This window comes from Phasianus colchicus, chromosome 3 (assembly GCF_987193195.1).
Source record: "Phasianus colchicus chromosome 3, bPhaCol1.hap1.1, whole genome shotgun sequence".
Lineage (NCBI taxonomy): Eukaryota > Metazoa > Chordata > Aves > Galliformes > Phasianidae > Phasianus > Phasianus colchicus.
The window spans coordinates 2,382,784-2,400,068 of NC_143438.1; the positions used below are offsets into that span (position 1 = coordinate 2,382,784).

The 17,285-nt window shown below is 38.5% G+C and overlaps 2 protein-coding genes across 3 annotated transcripts in view; one reads left to right on the top strand and one right to left on the bottom strand.

The window, feature by feature from the left end:
* Positions 1-17,285, top strand: part of ADCY1 (adenylate cyclase 1) — a 153,826-nt gene that overhangs the window by 135,493 nt on the left and 1,048 nt on the right. The window contains exons 15-18 of the mRNA XM_031592004.2: positions 7,194-7,310; positions 9,786-9,932; positions 10,324-10,422; positions 14,905-15,019. Coding sequence (XP_031447864.1) covers positions 7,194-7,310; positions 9,786-9,932; positions 10,324-10,422; positions 14,905-15,019 — 478 coding nt within the window. The remainder of the gene's footprint in view (positions 1-7,193; positions 7,311-9,785; positions 9,933-10,323; positions 10,423-14,904; positions 15,020-17,285) is intronic.
* The window catches only part of IGFBP3 (insulin like growth factor binding protein 3), a 70,065-nt gene continuing 65,807 nt past the window's right edge, over positions 13,028-17,285 (bottom strand). Inside the window, exons 4-5 of one of the 2 annotated variants that reach the window (XR_016464891.1) lie at positions 14,277-14,405; positions 13,028-13,394 (exon numbers count right to left, since the gene is read on the bottom strand). The gene's annotated coding sequence lies outside the window, so the exon portion shown is untranslated. Of the gene's footprint in view, positions 13,395-14,272; positions 14,406-17,285 lie in introns of both variants that reach the window. The other variant, XR_016464890.1, reaches the window with a different exon arrangement.

The window sequence follows — 17,285 nt, forward strand, 5'->3', positions numbered from 1 at the left end:
ATACATTCTCAAAATTAACAGCACGTCATTGATGCCGTAATGTGTTTATTTCTAAGGTATATTATGAATACAGTGAATTTCAAAGCTGGGAAGTTGACATTACCACTATAAACTTGAGATAAAGAAATTAAATATCTGGGTTTCTTTTTCTTTTTTTTTCTTATGATGCAAAAAGAATTTGATGTTCAGGTAAATTAAAAAGAAGAAAAAAAAACCACACCCCACAAAAAAACCAACATGATAAAAGGATATGTGCTTACACCATGGAATGGAACTATGGAATTTCTTTAGAATACCCCAAGAATTAACTTTTTTGGAAAATATAGTTATCTTGGTTTTTGAGCCAGTAGTCAATGCATAAATATCGTGCTGGCAGCTTTCCTGAATGAGCCAACAGAAATAGGGGCAAAAAGATGAAGGTTTTATTGCTATTTAGCTGTCTGAATAATATTTCCACCACTGATGTAAATACCTGTCATCCATGTTATGTGAATCCTTTTTTTGCAGTCCCAAGTGCCCCTCCCTTTTCAGTGTCTTTTTTGCCTCGGAAAGAGTAATGCCTATACATCCTTCTATCTCAGAGAGTAGGCACTAGGATTTTATGAGTCACAAAAAGGGAAAATACTTCATTTGCGCCTGAAGGGCAGAAAACTAGAAGATGAGAGAAAGATCCAGAAAACTGGTTATTGGTTCACTTTCCTCCCTACAGAGCTGTGCAATGGGATAGTTTTGGAGTTCTCACTGCTGAATAAGGTCAAATCTTTTTTAAGTTCGCCTTTAATCGTTACTTTTGTTTGCAAGGAATACAAGGAAAGATTGCAAGGAACAGAAAGATATACCCAACTCTATGCATTAGTAGCAAAGAAGATACAATATAGTTCACATTGATAGCACATCCTTTTAAAGTTCCTAGCAGATCACTTGAAAGCTTAGATGATCTGCAAAAAGTTTACGTTTGATGTGTCTGTACAGTGTAAGTGCAGTCCATACAGAGACTGCAGCATGAGCACCAGCAGAATATATACGTAGCAGAATTTATACAGTGTGTGAACTAAGCTAATATACTTTTTAACATGACTAAGTAGTTCCAAAGAGGCACTACACTAACTTCATGAATATACTTCTTCCATATCTGAGATTAGGTCAGGCAGAGTTAGCTAAGATTTTTCTTCATATCATTGTGTTGCCCTACATACATTCTACATAGACATTGCCCGTTCAAATATCTCCTTGAATCGCTTTTCTTCATGAGAGAAGAAAAGCCATCACTTGGCTCTCATTTCTCTGAGAAGGAAACAACTGGAACAACAAGCTGGAGTCTCCATATGTTGTTATATTATGTTTATGTTTACTTCTGGTCATCAAGGGTTGGACATAAATTCACCAACAAGACCAGGGTCACAAGGTCATGCTTCAATGCTGCCATATTTATCCTTGTTCAGAATACTTTGTTGGTAGAAAACACTGTGTAGTTGAAGAACATTTCCAATTGTGTCATTCAAAATAAACAGTTTAGTCCAGAACTGCTCAAAAGTGACCATCCACATATGTGCAGCTCAGAAAAGAACAGCAAATGCCAATGACTGAGCAACATCACTGTCCATGCAGTGCGTCAGACAGATTACTCCTTTTATCTACCCCTGCTTGATTGCTTTGACTTGCTATATCCTGGCCCATATACATATTTTTCATTTTACCCTATATGTTATTGAGAGCTTAACTAAGAAACCTTAAAGGTTTTGAGGAAGAAGAAAAATCTTTGAAAATTAGAGAAACCGATAGGTAAGCCAAAACGTAATTTAATTCAGGGCCTGAACCTACAAATAGCTTTGCTGCTGTCAAATTTGCCATATTCTAGAATGTTATAAAAATAGAGTTTAGGCTTAATTTGGATTAGCATCTGGAAAAAGAATTTTTATTACTACAGAATCATGGAATCATGCAATGGCTTAGTTTGGAAAGGATCATTTAGTTCCTGCTGGAGACAGTGATACCATCCTCTAAATCAGGCACTAGATGAAGTTGCCCAGAAACCCATCCAACCTGGCCTTGAATGGATGGAGAACCCACAACTTCCCTGAGATACGTATTCCAGAATGTCACCACCCTCTCAGTGAAAAATTACCACATAAAATGGAGTCCCCCTGTAGCCTTCTCTTCTCCAAGCTAAATAAATTCAGCTCCTTCAACTGCCTTTGTAGGAGAGGTGCTCCAACTCTCTCATCATCTTTATGGCCCTCCTCCAGGCTCACTCCAACAGCTCCGTGTCTTTCTTGTGCTGGGGACCCTGTGCCTGGATTCAGTACTTTAGATAGGTCTCACAAGAGCAGAGTAGATAGGGGCAATCACTTCCCTCACCTTGCTGGTCACCCTTCTTTTGACGCAGCCCAAGATATAGTTGGCCTTCTGGGCTGCAAGTACACAACGCTCACTGATGTCAAGCTTTTTTACATCAGAACCCTCAAGCTGTTTTCCACAGGGCTGTGGAACTCTCATTGAGTTATTCTCCCAATCTGTACATATACCTGGGACTGCCTTGTTGAATCTCATCAGTTTCATGCGGGCCCACTTTTCAAGCCTATTCATGTCCCTTTGGATGGCATCCTTTTCTGCTGTTGTATCAACTGAAACACTTACCTTGGTGTTGCCTTCAAACTTGCTGAGGATGTACTCAGTCCCACTGTCTATGTCATCGATGTACCCCTGGGGGACACCACTAGTCACCAGCCAACACCTGGACAAATAGCTGCTGACTGTGAACATCCAACCGATTCTTTACCCATCAATAGTCCAGCCTTCAAATCCATATCGCTCTAATTTAGAGATAAGGATGTGGTGTGGGACCATATCAAAGGCTTTGTGTAATTCTGGGAAGATGACATCACTTTGTTCACTGATGCCATCACTCCATCAAAGAAGGCCACCAGATTGTTCACTCATGATCTGCCCTTGATGAAGCTGTGCTGGCTATCTCAGATCATCTCCTCATCCAGCACGTGCCTTAACATACCTTCCAGGATGATCCATGATCTTTTCAGGAATAGATGTGCAGCCTGTAGTTCCCCAGGTATTCCTTTATCCCGTCTTAAAAATGAGAGTGATTATTTCCTTTCTCCAGGCACTGGGAACTTCACCTGACATCCATGACTGATGATATGATTGATACGATTTGATATGATATGATGTGATGTGATGTGATGTGATATGATGGAGATCAGGTTGGCAACCACAACATCCAGTTCCTTCAGGACCCTGGAATGCATGTTATCTGACTTCATAGGATTGTACATTCAGTCTCATAAGAAGTCTTGGACTTTCTCTCCTCTTACAATGGGATGGATATTGCCTAAATGCTCAAGGATGTGAGAGTTGTGTAAAGCCTGGCTGCCATTGAAGACTGAGGCAAAGGACTTGTTGAGCACTTCAGCCTTCTCCATGTTCGTTGAAGCCAGCTCTTCCTTCTCATTTATCAGAGAGGGTACACTCTGCTTCTTCTGTACCTTCAGAATCCATTCTTCACATCTCTTGCCAAATTCAATTCTATCCATGCCTTGCCTTTCTTCATATGATCTCTGTAAGTCCAGACAGCATCCCTGTATTTTTCCCTGGCTTTCACTGCCTATACATTTTCCTCTTTTCCCTCAGTTTGACCAGAAGGCACTTGTTCAACCATGCAAGTTTTCTGCCTCCTCTGCTTGATTTCTTACGCTGGGAGATGGAGAGATCTTGTGCTACCTGTCTATTTGGTTTAATTTTTAAGAAAATTAAATTCCAATAGATTACACAGTGCAAGAGGCCGTCATACATTTTTATCAAGTTCAGTAAGGCAGAGACAGAGTTATATCTCCAAAACTGGAGAAGGATATTTTAATAAAACCTTTTTAAAATTAAGCAGCACAAACACTGTCAGGAAAAGAGCTCAAAACAGGAAATAAATATTTGCTTAGAATAAAATTTTAAAGTATATTTCTTGCAGAGACTAAATGAATAAGCACTATTTACTGATATTTACCTCTGAAATAATTTGATTCTTATTACATAAATTAGAGGAGGAGCTAAGAATTTATTTCAAAATTGAATGATTCGTGAAGTTACATTTACAAAGCCAGTACTCTTTCAACATTCTTTCTACTTCTAAAGAAATTTAATAATACAGAATTAGACTCCCAGGCAAATTGTGACTTGAATAAAAACCATTGTCCCTAAGTTTTATTATGGAAAGCAAAAATCAGTTTCTTGAAAAAAAAAAAAAACCAACATTTTTAAAATATACACCAGAAAGAAGTGACACTTGGACAAGAACTGGTAGTGAAAAAAACAATGTGGACTTTGTAATAGATATGGAGAGCAAATTTCATACACAAAGGAAAAAAATATAAAGGCTAAAGCAGATCCTTAGTTGTTCTATATTATTGTAATTTCTCTTAGAATTTTACCTTTTGTTGCTGTAACTTGTAATTTTGTAGAAGAGTAGGCTGGAATCTCAAATGTGAGTCTCTAGATATGTATTACTTTTCCAATAATGGGTCTGATTTTTAGAATTGCTTCCTTATGTGTGGCCCTCACTGAATCCTATGACTCAAGTCACTTTTAATATGACTTCAGAACCTTGGGTGAAGGACCTCAACTAATAAAACTCCTAGGCACATTCTTAGCATTACCATTCCCATGAATGGTAGAATCTTTGGTGCTGTTGTACACAGGTGCCATATATGTATTCATGACAAATACTGATGTAATTAAAGCCACTTCTAGAAACGCTAATTATTCTTAATCTTTTTTTTTTTTTTCTCTTCTTCTCTTTCTAGAAGATTTTCAATACAAAACAGTTTTCTCTGTTGATACCACTGTCTTCCTCGGTCTCTATTTTACCAGTGACAATACCGCTTTCTTTAAATACTGAGATTCTCCAGGCTTCCCTAGTTTGAAAGTTGGATCAAATACTTTTGTTTTTATCTTCACTTATCTGAAAATAAGTAATTGAACACCAAGGCCAATATCATAGAATCATAGAATCATAGAATCATTTGGGTTGGAAGGGACCTTTAAGATCACCTGGTTCCAAACCGCTGCTATAGGCATGGACACCTCCCTCTAGACCAGCTTGCTCAAAACCACATCCAGCCTGGTCTTGAAGTGCTCTCAGGGAGGGGGCATCCACAACCTCTCTCTACAACCTGTGCTAGTGTCTCACCACCCTCACAGTAAAGAATTTCTTCCTAATATCTAGTCTAAACCTGCCCTCTTCCAGTTTAAAGCCATTTCCCCTTGTCCTGTTGCTACCTGCCCTTATAAAAAGTCCCTCCCCAACTTATAAGGTCCCCCGCAGCCTTCTATTCTCTAAGCTGAAGAGCACAATCACTCTCAGCTTGTCATCTTAGGGGAGGTGCTCCAGCCCTCTGATCATCTTCATGGCCTCCTCTGGACTTGCTCCAACAGCTCCACATCCTCTTTGTGTTGGGGGCCCCAGAACTGGACGCACTACTCCAAGTTGGGGTCTCACCAGAACAGAGTAGAGGAGCAGAATCACCTCCCTCGACCTGTGGTCACACTTCTCTTGATGCAACCCAGGATACGGTTGGACTTCCGGACTGCAAACATACACTGCTGGCTCATATCGAGTCTTCCATCAACCAACACTGTCAGATCTTTCTCCTCAGAGCTGCTCTCAAGCCATTCTCTGCACAGCCTGTGTCTGTGCTTGGGATTGCCCTGACCCACATGCGGGACCTTGCACTCGTCCTTGTTGAGGTTGGCATGGACATGTTTGACAGGCGGGCCCAGGTCCCTCTGGATGGCATCCCTTCCCTCTAGCGTGTCAACTGCACCACTCAGCCTGGTGTTGTCCTCAAACTTGCTGAGGGCGCCCTTGATCCCACTGTCCATGATGCCTACAAAGCTATTAAATGGCACCTGTCATAGCACACATCCCTGAGGAATGCCACTCATCACCAGTCTCCACTTGGACATTGAGCCGTTGACCGCAACTCTGAGTGCAACCACGCAGACAATTTCTTATCCAGAGGGTGGTCCACCCATCAGATCCATTTTTCTCCAACTTGGTGACCTGCATGTCATACAGGACAGTGTCAAACACTTTGCACAAGTCCAGGTAGGCGATGTCAGTTGCTCTTCATTTTTCCCTTGGTGTTGTAACTCCATCGTAAAAGGCCACCACGTTTGTCAGGCCAGACTTTCCCTTGGTGAAGACACACTGGTTACCACCCATCACCTCATCTTTATTTTCCACTTGCCTTAATAGGGCCTTAAGAAAGATTTGCTCTATTACCTTGTCAGGCACGGGTGAGACTGACCGGCCTGTAGTTCCCTGGATCTCCTTTCTTCCCATTCTTGAAAATGGGGGTTATGTTACCTCTCTTCCCAGTCAGTGGGAACTTCACCACACTGCCAGGACCTTTTAAATGCAATGGATAGCATCTTGGCAGCTTCATCTGCCAGTTCCCTCAGAATCCGTGCATGAATCTTGTTGGGTTCATGGACTGGTGCACCTGCAGGTTCTTTGGATGATCTTGAACCTGGACTTCACTTACAGCAGGCCGATCTTCCTTCTTCTCGTTCTTACCTTTCCCTTCTGCAACTTGGGCTGTGTGGTTGGAGTTCTTGCTGCTGAAGAGTGAGGCAAAGAAGTCATTGAGCACCTCAGCCTCTCCGTATCCCTCATGACCAGGTCTCCTGTTTCCTTTCAGAAAGGGCCCATATCTTCCCTGGCCTTCCTTTAATTACTGATATATACCTGCAGAATTTCTTCTTGTTCCCCTTTATGTCCTTGGCTAGATTTAATTTTATCTGTGTTCTGCCTTTCCTAACTTGATCCCTGGCTGCTTGGACACCTTCTTTGTAGTCCTGCCAGGTAACCCATTCCTGCTTCCACTCCCTATAGACTTTCTTTTTGTGCTTCATTAAGTCTAGGAGCTTCTGGTTGATCCACACAGGCCTCTTGGCATTCTTGCCTGCCTTCCTTTTTCTGCACTTTCTATAGCTTGAGGGAATTTTTAGTAGTTGTTTATGAGTGCGCACTTATAAGAGCAAAGGTCTGTATCAGATGTCAATATGAATAATGAATCAAGCTTTTTTTGTTCAGTTTAATGTCAGTGAATGAATTATTCAATGGTTTCAGCTAATTTCTATTTTTTACATTTTGGAAATTTTTTTATTTTCTTCTGTCCCCACAGGCAGAAGAAGAGAGAGATGATATGGAAAGAGTCAAGCTGGATAATAAAAGAATTCTCTTCAACCTATTGCCAGCACATGTTGCACAGCATTTTCTTATGTCTAATCCAAGGAATATGGTAAATCAAGATAAACTTTAAATATAAGGTGCTGTATGAGCTGTCTTTTGTAGCATGGGTCACCTTTCAACTGTTTGTTTTCAAGGAAAGCTTCTATTTTTGAAATTTCATTCAAGGCAAAATAAATGGCTTTGTAAATACTTGCATGTGGGAATTTGTTTGGAGTTGTATCTTTCTCTGTAGTGTCCTCCTTCTCTGAAGAAACTGTTACAAAAAGGATAAAAAATACAAAATGGTATTTTTTATCATTCAACATCACTGCAGCTGTGGGGTGACTTAATTGCAGCCTTCCAGTACCTAAGGGGAGCCTATAAACTGGAGGGGAGTTCACTCTTTGAAAGTGTAGATAAAAGCAGGACAAGGGGAAATGGCTTTAAGATGAGGGAGGGAAGATTTAGGTTGGATGTCAGGGGGAAGTTCTTTGCAGAGAGAGTGGTGAGGTGCTGGAACAGCTGCCCAGAGAGGTTGTGGATGCCCCGTCCATCCCTGGAGGTGTTCAAGGCCAGGTTGGATGGGGCCCTGGGCAGCTTGGTCTAGTGTTAGATATGGAGGTTGATAGCCTGCAACAGGGAAGTTGGAGCTTGATGATACCTGAGCTCCCTTCCAACCCAAGCCATTCTATGATTCTTTGATTCTATGATTCTGTGTCTCTCCATGAAAATCACCGATTTCTTTTTGAATTGAGTTAGAGTACTCAAATTTATCACAATATTTCATAACCTCAGTTTCAAAGTATGAAGCTTCTTTATGAACCACCCTAATTCTGAAAATACATTGCTCCTACCAAAGACAACCTTTAAAGATTAAAATAGAGAATTTTTCACATTTCGAAGTCTGTAATGATCAAGTATGCTGGTTGAAGAAGGTCTCAGAGGCCTCCTTCCAGAGCAGCTGCAATATCTGCAGCAATAATGTAGCCTTAATGGCCACAACGCTTATAAACTATGTGTCTCTGTGTTTTGAAGTTTGAACCAATGTATTCATGTCACTCCAAAAGTAATGCCTCCTATTTATTTTCAAGGAAACTACAGCAGATATGAAGACTACTTGAAAGAGCAAATACTCAGCTACAAAACACTATTTTTCAACAGTTATGCCATTAACTATGCATTTTTGCCAGTTATTAACAAGAGCTTGCATGCCACACTTGCAAAAATTTGCACCAGAGAAATGACACACTGTTTCACAGCTGCTACTGACAGCGTCATTTCTAAGAAAAGGTTGCTCACACAAAACAGTCTTTCACTAACTCAAATACATGGAAATTAAAAGGTGCCAAATCAGGACTATATGGTAGTTGTGGTAGAGGAGTCCAGCCAAGATTGGCAGTGTGCTCCATGGTCTTCAAACTGGGATTGGGGCTGGCATCACTGTGTTGCAAAAGAAAGGTTGTCTTCTTCTCCGGCCTTACTCTAGAAGTTCAAACCTTCAACTTAATTAGCACCATGTAAACAGTTCCCTGGTTTTAATCCACCAATTCATGCAGATCAGCTGGTGCAGATAAGCTCTTCATTTCACGGTGTGACAGCTGTGCATGACAATCCAGAACGTGGCTTGTCTTTCACATTGCTGTTGTCACTGCTCCAACATACCACCAACTTCCTCATTGTGCCAACATCCACCATTTGGTTTCCATAATCATTCAGCAAGTGTTTATGAATGTCAGTGGGTGCAATTTTTTCTACACAGAGGAATTCATTTACATATCTTCGCTTCATATGCACTTCCATGTTAGATGCTATTTTGTCAGACTTTCCCTTTGTTTCCATCTGTCACAAGATAAAAAAATTTAATGGAATGTTGGTTGGAAAGTTCAACCCCTACTGCCATACCACCAATATCTGCCTCTGATGTCATATGCCAACATAATAAAACAGGAGGCATTACTTTCAGAGCAGCCCTTGTATTTGATCCAAATCACAGACCTGAGTATGCTTTCTGTTAGCTCTATGAATTCTTAAGCAGAAGCCTTCGTAGACAGCAAAATTATACTCTTACTTCTGAATATAGGAGTCTGCAACTCTTGGAAAGAGGTGAAAGAGCAAGGCTGGTTTTGTGCCGCAGTATAAAATTCTTCCTTCTCCTATTTTAGCTATAAAACAATATTAAGAAAATGTAGTGCTATTTCCTATACAATAAAAATTATAAAACTGTTCAGACTTTCTATTTGTTTCCATCACTTCTTCCTTAAACAGGGAAAAAAAAAATAAAAGAAAAAGAAAATAGAAAATGACTGAGTTGTTTTACATGAGTTTAATAGCTCAGATTTAAATTATATTTCGTGTTTTTGAGGGGAGAAAAATCTTGCCATTATTTTTCAGTAGGACTGGCTTTCTCTCTAAAAAAATGATGACTTTTGTAGTAGCTATCAAGGCAATAGCTTTTGCTATTTGGCAGTAAAATACATATAATAATGACCATGTCTGCTATAGATTACACAATTTAAATAAAATTCTATTTATTCATGTACTGCAGGACCTTTACTACCAGTCATATTCACAAGTGGGAGTGATGTTTGCTTCCATCCCAAATTTCAATGATTTCTACATCGAACTGGATGGCAATAATATGGGAGTGGAGTGTTTACGCCTGTTAAATGAAATTATTGCTGATTTTGATGAGGTAAGGTTTAAACATTTTGCCTTTCAAGCATATCAGATCTACCCAACTTTTGTCTGCAGAAGTTATTTGTAATAATTCAGTATACTCTGAACTGCCTAATAAAACAGTACTGTTAACTTCTTATCGGATTATAATGTATGTTCACAGGACTTCCCTCTAAAGCTCCTGATTTGTACTCATAAGTGCCTGAATCTGACCTCAAAGTCCTCTAATGTAGGAAAAGTATTAAAATGGAAGTTAATGGTGGAGTTTTTTTAATGACCTCAAAGTGAGCAAGCCTCAATTTATCAAACCTAGTATGGTTTAATTGGCTTGCATATATTTTCTGAAAACTATGGTTTCTTGCCTAAAATACTATGTAATATTTAACAGTTTTATGTTTTAAACAAAGCTTATGGACAAAGAATGTTATAAGGACATAGAAAAAATCAAGACAATTGGAAGTACATATATGGCAGCTGTGGGACTTGTACCTACTTCAGGAACTAAGGTAAGAAGATTTTACATGACAGTTATTGTGGTGGAACAGTTTTCCTCCAGTTTCCAAATGAACACCAGAAACACAACCAAAAATTACAGATAATTTGTTTTACTTCTTTACAACAATTTAAATCTGAAATTCAAATATCAAGCTGAAAAAAATATCTAAAAGCCTATAAAGAAATATGGCTACCCTAGCAGTTACTCATGTGGCAGTGTTTGGATTTGAATTCTCTGCAAGCTGGTGTGAAAAGCTCCCAAGTCAGAATTACAGGATTTTAAACTCAGCATCGTAGATGTTCTTATAGAATGCAGAGAGGGGGGAACTCTAAATGTAATGAACTGTTGTAAAATAACAAAAGATCGTTAAAATGCGATTTTTTTTCTCCATTATTTTGAAATTTAGGAGCAAAATCCTATCACATCTAGGAACATAGTGCTATGTACAGTTTTACACATTACCATGATCCCTCCAAATTAGATAATCTTCATCTCTACTGCTTACATTTTTCTTATCCCTTTAATTACTTGGCAATGAAAAAAAATCAATATCATTTCAGACCAATAATACTGGATACAGTTATTCTGTTATCTCCTTAATCCCTCTGTGTGTATTTCTAAGTTTGATTTTGGGTTTGGGGACAGCTATTTCCTAGATTTGCACACAGCATCTGAAAAAGCAGAGAATCACCTGAGCAGAATACTGAATATTGTGTATTGTACAATGAGAATAAAAGTAACATGAAAGTAATCCATGCACCCAGTTTTTCCAGATTTTTGTGAGATCTCACCCCTCTTCACTGAATCATAGAATGTCTTGAGTTGGAAGAGACCTTAAAGATTATCTAGTTCCAACCCTAATAGGCAGGGATACCTTTTACTAGATTAGGTTATCAAAGCCTCATCCAACTTGGCCTTCAGCATTTCCAGGATCTACAGCTTCTCCAGGCAACCTGTTCCAGTGCTTCACTACTCTCCTCATGAATAATTTCTTCCTTATATCTAACCTAAGTCTGCCCTTTTTCAGTTTAAAACCATTGCCCTTTGTTTTGTCACTTCACTCTCTTATAGAGTCCACCCCCATTTTTCCTGTACACCACAGTTAGGTAGTGGAAGGACACTAGGAAGCCTTCCTGGAATCTTCTCCACTTTGACCTAAGTAGCACCAAATCAGCCTCTCTTCACGGGAGAGGTGCTCCTGCCCTCTGATCTTCTTCATGGTCCTCCTCAGGATTCCAACAGGTGCATGTCTTCCTTATGCGGGTGGCCCAGAGCTGAACACAGTACTCCAGGTGGGGTTTTAAGAGAGTGGACTGAAGGGGGGAGTCATCTCTTTTGACCTGCTACTACATTTCTTTAACTGTATTCCAGTATACAATTGTTTTTTGGGGTTGTAAGCGCAGACTGCTGCCTTGTTTTCAGTTTTTCAACCACCAACACCCTCATGCCCCTCTCCACAGAGCTGCTCTCTATCCATTCATCATCCAGCCTGTACTCATGCTTAGAATTCCCCTTCTAAGTGGGGATGTTGCACTTGGCCTTGTTGAACCTCTCAAGCCTGTCAAGGTCCCTCAAGATGACGTGTGTCAATGACAACACTCATATATAAACTTGAGGTTGCATTTAATCCCACTGTCCATTTTGTCTACAAAGATATTAAATAATAGCAGTCTCAGTTCAGAACCCTGGATAATACCACTCATCACAGGTCCCCACTTAAATATTGAGCCATTGCACACACATTGCAACCATACAGCCAAGTCCTTATCAACCGAGTGGTACATCCATCAAAGCCATGTCTCTCCACTTTGGAGATAAGGATGCTGTGTGGGAGAATGTCAAATACTTTGCCCGAGTCCAGGTAGAGATAGATGTCTGCTGTATGCATATAGATGTATGCATGTATGTGTGCTGTAGGAGTATATTCACACACAGTATGATTTAGAATTGAAAAATGAAGACAAAAACAAGATGGCCTGTGAACTTTCTAGGAACAATCATCTTTTTTAGGTGTTAAAAATAAAGGATGCATTAAAATCAACTATTAGAATCACACACTGGAGTATATTCAAAAGCAGCCTACTTTCTGGTTGGTAGATAGGGTGCTTTTTTTTTTTTTTAATCATTCCTAGAGTAGAAATCTAGGCACTAAAAAAAGTCCTTTTTAATGTTGTGTTTATGCTGAAAATGCTTGACTCCTCCATCCCACGACAGGCAGAAAATTGATCCTTTGAATTTTTTCTCACATGATCTGAGACAAACAGGCAAAAGCTTATTTGTGTGTCTACTATAAATGCTCTTTGAACTACAATCCTGAAAACAAGTGTGTTATTGCGTAATTTTGGCAGCATATGTACCAAAACCTAAACATGTTTATCTCCAGTGCTTTATGGTTGCTAACTGAAGGGTCAGCTGAGTTAGTCCAGTACAAAAGTTACTGCTTTGAGTTAATGATAGTAACGCACTTTAAATCACAGCAGAAAGCCTTGTACAGAAATATGCCTTTTTTCTGAAATCTTGGGGCAAATTTTGATCTTTTCCGTACAAGTAGAATAATTTTTTTTACATTTCAGACTTCCCAAAATTCTAAAGATCTTTAATGAACACAGACAATATTTTCAACTGTAAGTTTGGTTTTCATTCTTCTGTAATCTCTTCTTACTGTCTGTGTGATGCAAGTGAGTAGAAATTGCTCACATCTTCTTGGCATTTTCCTGCTAGATCTTCACTATGCAGCCATTTATTACAAGCATGATGATCGTGGGTAGCTTACTATGTCCAGATGATCACTTCCAGATGTCCACACTATCCCTTGTCTGCCCTACAGAGCCAGCTGTGTTCCTTGGAAGCGACTCCAGACACAGAAGTTCCTTGTCTCCCTTCTTGCAAATGATGTCCCAAATTCGTAAGAAAATCTGCTGCAGCCTCTAGTTTTATGAGAGGTATTGCAGGAAATCAAAGCATGCATCAAACAGCAAGAAACTGGAAGGAAAAATGAATATAAAGAAAATTAAAGGATTGAATAAAGCTGTAGACTTTTTCCTCTTTCAAACATTCAATATTATTCACCTTCTCTGCTGGAAGTGCAGTTGTGAACTCTAACTTTAAATTCCTATTTTTCCTTCGTCTTTGTGAGGTTGGAAACGAGTAGAGCTAGCTGACATTGCAAGAAACAAGTAAAGAAAATATTCCTCCTGAATCCTGGGACTTGCTATGGATCCAGTGATTTCATCATTTTTTGTTAATCAGTTTGCTCTATTTTGTAAAAAATTTCCCAGCTGTATGAATGAACTCAATCATACTGAGCCCAAAGGAAGCAAATAGCAATGTTTCTCAGATTCTTCATCCACAGTCAATTTAGAAAATCTCACTAACACATCAAAAACCCAGTGAACTTTCATCTCACGCCAGCTGCCATAGCTGAATTGTGCAACACCCTACTGAAGGTAGACAGCCACTGACCCCGCATTTCTTTCACCATATCCTACCTTTAGCCTACTTCCATTTTGCAAACCTGTTTAAGAATTCCTATTTATTATTCAAATAACAGAACAACGTAAGAGGAACAATACTAAGTCATGTCAAATGTCCATTCTGGTAACACATTTCAAATACTCCAAGAGTAGATATTGGAGTTACAGAACAAAAATGCAATCTGTTTCCCTTTTTTAATGATATGCAGTGTAAGAAATTCTAGAACTACAGCTAGTATCTTTTTACCAATTTGTAGCAATTATTTTTTCCATGAGTTTGTACAATTATGTTTGAATTTAGCTAAAATATTGAAATTTACAGTATCCTCTGAAAATGAATTCCACCATTTAATTAGACTGTAGGTGTAAAAAGTAAACATAACTTACTTACGTTTTGTTTTGTTTCTGTTTTTTTTCTTTTTTTTCTTAATCATGGTACTTCATAGTTTCATTTGATCCCTTATGGTTCTCTTGCTTTAGTTCATTTAGGTATGTTTCATAACAAGTCACTTCAGCTTGCCTGGAAAACAAACAAAAAACGTAGATCAGTTCTGCATCTCACAAGACTAAACATAACGGGAATTTTGTCAGTGGGAACATCATGGAATCACAGAGCTGGAATCTAGCAAAGTCCCCAGAGGAATAAAATAAAGAAACTGTAGTTATTATTAATAATCATCAGGCAAAGCAGTTTTGTAAAAAAAAGCAGGTTATATTCTGCTCAGTGCTCACAATGAATATCCACAGCAGACTTACTTCACCATGGGAACTTCACTTTCCATTCTTCCCAGAAATCAGAAAAAGAGATTGGGAAAAGAGAAGGAGACAAGAGGAGAAGGGATTCATTAGTTGAGAAAACAGTGCTTATTCTGTAGTCACTGTCAAAAGTTCCTTTTCACAGACAGCAAAATGGGTTAGATTTCCTAAGCTTTCCACTCATTCCAATTTTTTACACACTGATGTTTCACCTGCCTATCAGTTCTATGTAAATCTAATGCTTAACACTGTTTTGTTTCTAGGCTAAAAAATCAATTTATTCCCATTTGAGTACACTCGCAGATTTTGCAATAGAGATGTTTGATGTTCTTGATGAAATCAACTATCAGTCTTACAACGATTTTGTCCTAAGAGTTGGTAAGTTTTCTACAATTACCACGCAAGTGAAACACTTGTTATTTAGCTTTTTTTTTTTTTTTTTACTGTCTTTCCAAAGTACTGTCTGTCCTGTACTCCTGACTAAAACTAAATGGCTTCCTGCAGAAGATACATGTCCATGTATAAGATGAGCAGGCTGAATAGACAGCATCAATACTAAAAATTAAACTTGTGTCCATTTCTAGTGTGTTTACTCTGTTTATTCACACCTAAAAGAAAATTATGCAATATTATTAGTGTACATAGTATTGTGCTGCTAATCTGGTGTAAATTGAGTCTGGCAGTATTTGGCTGTCAGGAAATCCTGCATTTGCAGAGGCATTATTGGCATTAAGTATGGTGAGAGTTTTTCATAGATCCTAGAATCATAGAATATCCTAAGTTGGGAGGGATCCACAAAAATCACAGAATCATAAAGATTCACAGAATCAGGAGTTGGAAGGGACCTCTGGAGACCTCTGGAGATCATCTAGTCCAACTCCTCTAAAGCAGGTTCCTTGGAGTCAACTCCTCTCTCCATATAGGACTGCCAAAAATTCAAACCATATGTGTGAGAGTATTCTCCAAATGGTTTTTGAACTACAGCAATCCTGGTGTTTTGACTCTCGGTGAACAACCTTTTCCTAATACCCAGTCTGACTCACCTGTGACACACTTACAAGCCGTTCCCTCAGGTCCTGTCACCAGAGAGAAGAAATATGCTCCTCCCCCTCCACATCACTATAAACAGTCCTTTCTGCCAGGACATAATTGGAACATAATTTCTTAATAAGAAGGACTTATTTTAAGGATGGAATTTTTGCTTAGAGAAAGCCAGAGAGAAGACTAAGATGCTTGCCATTCAGGAAGAATTAGAACAAAGTGTTTGAATCTCTGCCATGCCTTAAACTCCAAGTTATTGCACCGTGATGACAAAAAAGACATGCTCAATATTCTTAGTACAGACATTCATTCATTTTGTGTAACTAACAAAAAATTGATTAATAATTTATTTGAAAGAGAAAATTTTATGAATAAATTTTAGCACTTGATGGAGTTTCCATGGATGATATTTAAATATTTGAATATATGAGTACTCAAATAAATTCAGATATTTGAATATGTAGATATTTTGCATATATATGAACATATTATTAGCTTCAATTTAATTTTGAAAAAAACCCTTTTCTGTGCTTGAAGAAACTTTCCTGATGAATTCTAGACTTAATGTATATTGTTTCAAAAGTTCTACCTTTACTGCTTTCTTATATTATTATTGCATTTTATTTTTGCCAGTGTTCACACCTGTTTTTGTAACTGTTTTCAGATTCTCTGGTCTTGACAACATGATCCTTCCCATGCAATCCTATATATGTTACTTCATGTCTTACCCCTGAGTCCTTTCTTTCCAGTTTCTATGTTTTCATGCGTAAATTGTGAAATCAGGCTAGACAAGTGGAAAACTGATCTCTCTATCAGCATAGTGAGAAACACATCAAGGATAGCAATGGTAAACTTATACATCTTTGTTCTTCTGTACATCCATCTCTAGAAGTCTGAAATTCTTTTTGTACTATGCTGTAACTGGTCTTCCCTTGTTCATAAGGGAGCAGAAGGCAGATATTTAAATCCCATTCTACTGCATAACTTGCCTGAAAAGGCACAGATATTGTGGAGGTTTTTACATCAACAGCTCTTCAGGATGCTGAGAAGATGGAACATCCCATGGCGTCAACATTAGTCAGAAATGTAGAGATAAGCCCAATGGTTTTCCCAAAAAAGATGCTTGAGCTATTTTCACATACTGTCTTCTTCTTCAGTGTTTCCCTGAGTTGTCTTGTGCTGATAAGCAATGTGACATACTACTCTTACACCATTTATTGTGTTTCATGGTCAATATTTCCATTCAACCTGGAAAATCTGCCACTAAAAGGCTTCAGGGGAGCAATCACAGAGGAATTCATAGCAAAAAAAAAATGAAAGATATTTTAAAAAATGTCTTGGTTTTTTTCACAGCTAAACTCTGTAGTACCATTACTTTTTTTCTTTTCTTGAAACCAACCAAACAAAAATATCTACAGACAAACAAAAATTTTATGTTTCTTATCATATTACATTTCCAATAAGATATTGGTGTGTATGTCTTTGTTTTGTTTCTAAAACTCTTACAAATGCAGAAGTTGAGTTCACATTAACACTCTTTGTGTTCTGTGATTGGGAGAATTATGAGTCATTTGTGTTACATCCTTTTTATAGGATTTATGTT